At 46.0% G+C, this 6,760-nt stretch overlaps 1 protein-coding gene across 1 annotated transcript in view; it reads right to left on the bottom strand.

The window, feature by feature from the left end:
- PARP4 (poly(ADP-ribose) polymerase family member 4) overlaps positions 1-6,760 on the bottom strand; it is an 81,329-nt gene that overhangs the window by 45,088 nt on the left and 29,481 nt on the right. Inside the window, 4 exon segments of the mRNA XM_008056624.2 lie at positions 1,966-2,090; positions 3,918-4,074; positions 4,435-4,618; positions 5,813-5,908. Coding sequence (XP_008054815.1) covers positions 1,966-2,090; positions 3,918-4,074; positions 4,435-4,618; positions 5,813-5,908 — 562 coding nt within the window.

Genomic DNA, 6,760 nt, shown 5'->3' with positions numbered 1-6,760 from the left:
ACAGCAAGACCTCATCTCTACAATAAATAAAAAAATCAGCCGGGCGTGGTAGCGCGTGCCTGTAATTCCGGCTACTCGGAAGGCTGAGGCGGAAGGATCGCTGGAGCCCAGCAGGTCGAGGCTGCGGTGGCCGGAAGCAGCCACTGCACTCCAGTCTGGGCAACCGAGTGATTCGCCAACTCCAAAAAAAAAGGAAAACCAAAACGTTCAGCCCCATATCACTTCAGCTACTGCCCGGTTCCTCTCCTCTGTCTCTCAATTCCTTCTTCCCATTCTTTCCTGAATTCACTGTGATCAGCCCTTCATGCCACCACCCTATCCAAAGGGCCATTGTCAAGGTCAAGGTCACCAATGAGCTCCTCACTGTCTTTACCTGACTAGACCCACCAGTTCGCCTCTCTCCTGCTTGTCCATCCTTCTCTTAAGTGTCTCCACGGGTACGGATTCAGCCTCCTCCCATCCTCTACTTCTTGGGCTTCTTTTTTCTGTCTATACCAATTCTCTTGGTGGTTTAATCTGGGCTCATGACCTTAAATAGTACCTGAAGCTGGGATTCCCCATCCATAACCATCCATAAATCCAGACAGGGAGTCTTCCCTTAACTTAGGCTCACATCTCTGCCTACTTGGCCTGTCCATCGGATGTCCAGTGCAGATATCTTCCATTAACACAACCAAAGATGAACTCCTAGTGGCCCCTAGCCTGCCCTCCCACCACCTTCCCCGTTCCAGCGAGTGATCCAGCAGACGTGAAGCTTCCAGCTGCTCAGGGCAAGAACCTTGGCATCATCCTAGGCAGTGTCCTTCCCTCTTGTCCTCTCTCCATCAGCAGATTGTGCTGACTCTGCCTTTGGTCCTTAGCCAGAATCCATCATTCCCACACCCCTGCTGCTAACATTCCGGTCCAAGTCGTCACCATCCTCAACTGAATTCCTTCAGTAGCCTTCAATATGGGAGGCCACAGTGGCCCCAACACCCGCTTCAGGACCGAGACTGCTAAGAACATCACCTGTAGAGTCCCTCCCCAGAAACTGTCCCTGGCCAAGGATGACCGCCACTGCCAAGGTTTGGGCTCCTCCTTGGGGCAGCCTGCATCCAGGGACTGGCCCATGGGGGTACAAAGCCTAGCTAGAACATCTCTAAAGGGCCACCGGCCCAGAGCTCACTCCAAGACTGACTGAAGACACTGTTGTCCCCTCTGCCACATCCCACCTCCCTCACAGGTGCTGCTTCCAAGGGCACAGGTCAACCAACTTCCTGAGAGCAGTTTCCACTCGGGTCTGCTTCCCAGGGAGCTTGCCCTGAGATGTCGCCTATCTGGTCTTCTTCTTACTGTTCTCATCGTGGTGGCCAGAGTGTATGCCTTAAATCACAGGTCTGGTCACATCGCTCCTCTGCCATATATCTTCAGAGGCTTCCATTTCAGAGTCAAGGACAGCATGTCCTGTGCCCTGACATGGGCCTCCCCACACCCTCCTGGCCCAGGCTCCTCTCACGCCTCCTCCTTTTCACTCTGCTCTAGCCAGTGACCTCCGTGGTGGCCTTTGTGGTGTTCCTTGACCACATCAGACTCCCACCTTGGAGCCTTTGCACAGGCTGCCTGCAGTGAGTGTCCCCCAGTTCCCACACAGTTTCCAGCCCCCACTTCCCTTCAGGTCCATACATGGATAGCACCTTCTCAGTGAGGTCTCCCAACAGGTGTGAACCCTATCCTCCTACACAGTTCCAGTCCCTTCATTTTGAGTTTCCCTTTAGCACCCATCACCATCTGTCACACAGTCTACTCATTGGTCACATTTACTGCCTATTCCCAACACAGAGCACACTGCATGAGGGCAGAGCCCTTGTGCTGTCCATTGTTGGATGCCCAGAGCCTCATGCATTCTCTTTGGTTCATACAACTACAGTCAGATTCTCATTTAGGATTTGCATCTATTTAAGTATCATAAAGCCACCAAGAGTGTACCTGGGCCACAAAGTCCATGATTCTCCCCTTGATGTGGACGTCCTCAAGAGGAACCATATTCCCAGTGGTGTCCTGGAGGCCCGCCTGGATGTTGCTGGAAGGCTTGGCATCTGGTAACTGGTGATCTAGTGGCAGAGATATTAACATTAGCTTCTAAACCTTCCCTGCACTGTCTGCTTTTGTGACCTTGATCTGTACTCCTTCTCCATCCTTTAATACATTATATTTTAGGGAAAGTGGACAAATAGTATTTTATATTGTAAGCAGCCAATTCTAAAGAGTAAGTGAGAAAAGGAGGCCCATTCTCAAAGATACTTCTGCCTTTTAAAATAGAAGTCATCTCGAAGACCTAGAATCATGCCAGTTCTTGAAAGACACACGCCCAAATACAGAGGTCTCAAGACATTCAATAAGTGTAGCTAAACAGGGACCTAGCTATTTGCATTTCCTGGCTCGTAATGTAGAATTGAACAGTCACTATTACTTATCATGCCATAGAAATATTTGGGGATGATATGAAACTACCCAGGATTTCAATCCAAGGAGGACTAGATCAAACTCCTACTACAACATGCTGAAAACTGTTCACATCCTATACTAAGCACAAAAAAATATACAAAATTAGATAAATACAGACTGTCTTGCCAGAACTTTTTTTTTTTTGAGTCGGGTCTCACTCTGTCTTCCAGGCTGGAGTGCAGTGGCATGATCTCAGCTCATTGCAGCCTCAAACTCCTGGGCTCAGGGGTTCTTCCATCTCAGCCTCCCAAGTAGCTGAGACTATAGGCGCGTGACACTACACCTGGCTAATTTTTTTTTTTAAGTTTTTTGTAAAGACAAGGTCTTGCTATGTTGTCCAGGCTGGTCTCGAACTACTGGGCTCAAGTGATCCAACCACCTCAGTCTCTCAGAGCTCTGGGATTACAGGCATGAGCCACTGCACTCAGTCAAATATTTCATTTTAATACTCCTAGAGAAAAAACTGAAGTCATCTCCTTGCATACGCTCATACTCATTCTGATAAAAAAATATAATCACAGGAAAAAGTATCAAGGTGTATTACAATCCTATTGATGAACACTGTAATAGTTTGGCTCCCAATCTTCTGAGATGCTATTACCCCTCATATGCTCATTACCATCACTACCACTGACCTCATACTCTCCATCACTGCCACTAAATATGAGCCCCACAGCACAGTTTGCAGAGTGGATCCACGTCCCCTCCCTCCTCGCAACCACACTGAGATGCGGGTACTGATCTCATTCCAGTCTGAGAGAAGGTGGTACCCAGAGGGCCATTCAAGATGGCGTGCCGGCAGGTGACACCCAGACCCGGAATCTCTGACCTGGCCACTCAGTCTGCTGTCTGCTGCTCACCCTGTAATGTTTTAACATGGCTCCATGGTCTTCATCTCAGCTACCCCTGAAGAGAACCAGCTCAACTTCGATGTGTTAATGAAGTAACATGGAATTCTGAGATCATGTAACCTTTCTCAAACTCCCTGAGTTTTTATGTGTACAAAATTAAAAAGGAAATGAAAAAAAAAATTTTTTTTTGAGTTGGAACCTCACTCTGTCACCCAGGTTGGAGTGCAGTGGTATGCTCACGGCCACTGCAGACTAGACCTGCTGGGCTCAGGTGATCCTTCTACCTCAGCCTTCCAAGTAGCTGGAACTACAGGCATGTGCCACCAAGCCTGGCTGAGTTTTTTTACTTATTGTAGAGGCGAGGTTTTGCTCAGGCAGGTCTCGAACCCCTGAGCGCAGATAATCGTCGCGCCTCCTCCTGCCAAAGTGCTAGGACTACAGGCATGAGCCACCGCACCTGGTGGAAATGAAATATTTATGGACGAGGTGAGACATAAATGTGCATATAAATGCCACTGAAAATATAAGGTTTAGATCTATAAGCATCATTACATAAAACAGCATTCAAGAAAATTGTCCTACCTTCAGCCTTTGAAAAAGGTGAAAACTCAAGGATGTATTCCTCTAATTCAGTATTATCACGAGGATGGAAGTCCTTAATTTGATCTTCAGGCAAGCAAAATTTAATAATATATTTCATTTTAACCTGATTGGTTTTATAGACAACAAATTCATCATCCTAAACAGAAATTAATAAGTGGTTAAAAAAAAGCCAACAAACCTTTACTGGCAGATGTTCTCAAAAAAACATGCTTGCTAATTTAGAAAATATTGAATTCAGACAGTAGATATATGATTATTTAAACTAAAGCACATATAATAAAAACAGGAGCAAAAGGCACAGTGGTATGCACCTGTAATCCCAACTATTCAAGAGGCTGAGGCGGGAGGATAGCTTGAGCCCAGGAGTTTGAGACCAGATTGGGCAACATAGCGAAACCCCACCTCTAACAAGAAAAAAACAAAATAAGAGCAAAACCAGAAGCTGTTCTTTGGGCACTCAGGATCCCTTTTTGCCTGTTTCTTGATATAAAAATACCTCAAAGTCTGTGGTGACAGAGGCTGTTTTTGAAACTCCATGCACACTGTCGTAGCCTGGTGGTGCTTTGGTTAAGGAGAAGTTCTTCTTGTACAAGTCCATACACTTTCCAAGGGCCACGTCACAAATGACCAGGAGTCTGGTGCCATCTGTCTCTCCTGGGTGTGAGTACTTGATACTTGTACTGTGCATGAAAGGACATAAACATGTAGGTGTAACTTACTGTTACCTGCCAAAACATTTTCTTGTGTAAATAGGAAATATTATTGAAAAGACTTCCCTGGCAGACCATTCCAAACTTGATTGTTATTGAGGTATCTCTACAGGTTCAATTTAGAATTTTATTATGCACTTATTTAACATTCTTATGTGTCAAAACTCTGTCAAGAGGCTTTATCTGTCCATACTGTTACCAGCAGTGTTGGAGAGATCAGTTGTTTTAGAGACTCAAAGACACCTAGAGATGTTAAACTTATTTTTTGTTTTCGTCAGTTGGCTAGTATAAAACAGGATCTCATTATGGCTTAATTTTCATGGTCTTGATTACAAATCTTTTCAAATGTTATTGCCCATGTGTGTTTCATCTTCTGTTAAGTTTCCATTCACATCTTTTGCCCATTGGCATATAGGGTTGTTTATGTTTTCTTATTGATTTGTGGAAACTCTTTAAATATCCTGGATAATTATCCTTTGTCCTGGGCCTGTACCCAGTCCCCATTCTTCAACTAGTTCTGCAGCCTTAGGCAAGTAACTTAACTCCTCTGAGTCTGTGTCCTTTCATCAGCACGATGTCATGACACCAACTGTGAGGCTGACAGGCAATGGATGCTGAGCACCTCACCAGGTGCCAGGCTTGGGTGGACGCTCAAAACATTTTGGCTGTTACCAGGGAAGACGTCAATGTTGACAAGGATACTGAAGATGAAATACCATTCCAGACATACTCAGGTCACATATAATAGATACGTCCAGAGGAGAGGTAACGTGCAATAGGAATTAAGGTTGATGTCACTGGACAAAGACCAGCTGCAAAGCTGAGTCCTGCCTGTATCTTATTTTAGCAGCACAACCTGAGGCAAGACACCCTCCCTAACTCAGTGTCCCCATCTGTGACATGGTGTTAACAACTTCAAGGAGTTGTTGTAAGGATGCTGGGAGAAAATCTATGTAAGAGCTCTTTGGAGAGTAAAACCACCAAGATCATTTGACATGTTTTCCGCAATATTCACCACAGAAGACATACTTCCACAGTACACTGAGAAAACTGGCTGCCTTCAGTGATCTGTGCTTTGGTGAGAAAGCCCTCACCAAGGAAGGACAGTAAAGAACACAGCAAGTCTCCATAGCGATGCCCCGATTACAGACAGAACACACTAACCTGAGGGAATCACTGAAATAAATCCCACTCCCAAGGTTTCCAATGTCAGTTCTTTGCACGCCACGATCTTCAACTACTTTGGGTAAAAGCAGTCCCCTAAAAAGAAGAGGGCAGGACAAGGTATGAGCCCAACACTGACTGCATCTCTCCCTTGCCCAAGAACCTAGGCAGGTTCCTATTGAACTTCTAGCATCCAGGGGCCTCTGCAATGAAGGGGAAACCATCAAGGTGACATCATCAAGGTGAAGCCATGGTCATCTCTGGGAAGGCGAGGAAAGGGAGATTTCTGCCTTTTACATGAACATCTGACTTATATATAAACATCTCTCATTTGAATTTTTTATTAGGAAACAATTAATTTTATAAAGAAGCTTTCGGGTTCTGGTCCTACTTAGAAAGGCCACTGCCACTCCCACTCAAAGATTATTTTTAAAAATGTCTCTGGCTGGGCTCGGTGGCTCAGCCTGTAATCCCAGCACTTTGGGAGGCTAAGGCAAGTGGATTGCCTGAGCCCAAGGGTTCAAGACCAGTCTGGGCAACTTGGCGAGACCTCGTCTCTATAATAATTACAAAAAAACTAACCAGGTGTGGCAACACGCACCTGTAGTTCCAGCTACTTGGAAGGCTGAGATAGAAGGATTGCCGGAGCCCAGCAGGTCGACCCTGGGGTGGCTGTGAGTGTGCCACTGCACTACAACCTGGGCGACGGAGTGAGACTCCAACTCAAATAAATAACTAAATAAAGTCTCCCGGGTGAGCATGGTGGCTCAAGCCTATAATCCCAGCACTTTGGGAGGCTGAGGCAAGTTCGAGACCAGCCTGGGCAATATGGTAAGGCCTCATCTCTACAATAAATTTTCTAAAAATTAGCTGGGTGTGGTAGTGCACACCTGTAGTTCTGGCTACTTGGAAGGCTGAGGCAGAAGGATTACCTGAGCCCAGCAGGTC

This window comes from Carlito syrichta, unplaced genomic scaffold (assembly GCF_000164805.1).
Source record: "Carlito syrichta isolate Samal-C Ts95f unplaced genomic scaffold, Tarsius_syrichta-2.0.1 Scaffold302419, whole genome shotgun sequence".
NCBI lineage: Eukaryota > Metazoa > Chordata > Mammalia > Primates > Tarsiidae > Carlito > Carlito syrichta.
The sequence above is the reverse complement of the archived record's forward strand: the minus strand, read 5'-3'. Positions and strand labels throughout refer to the sequence as shown.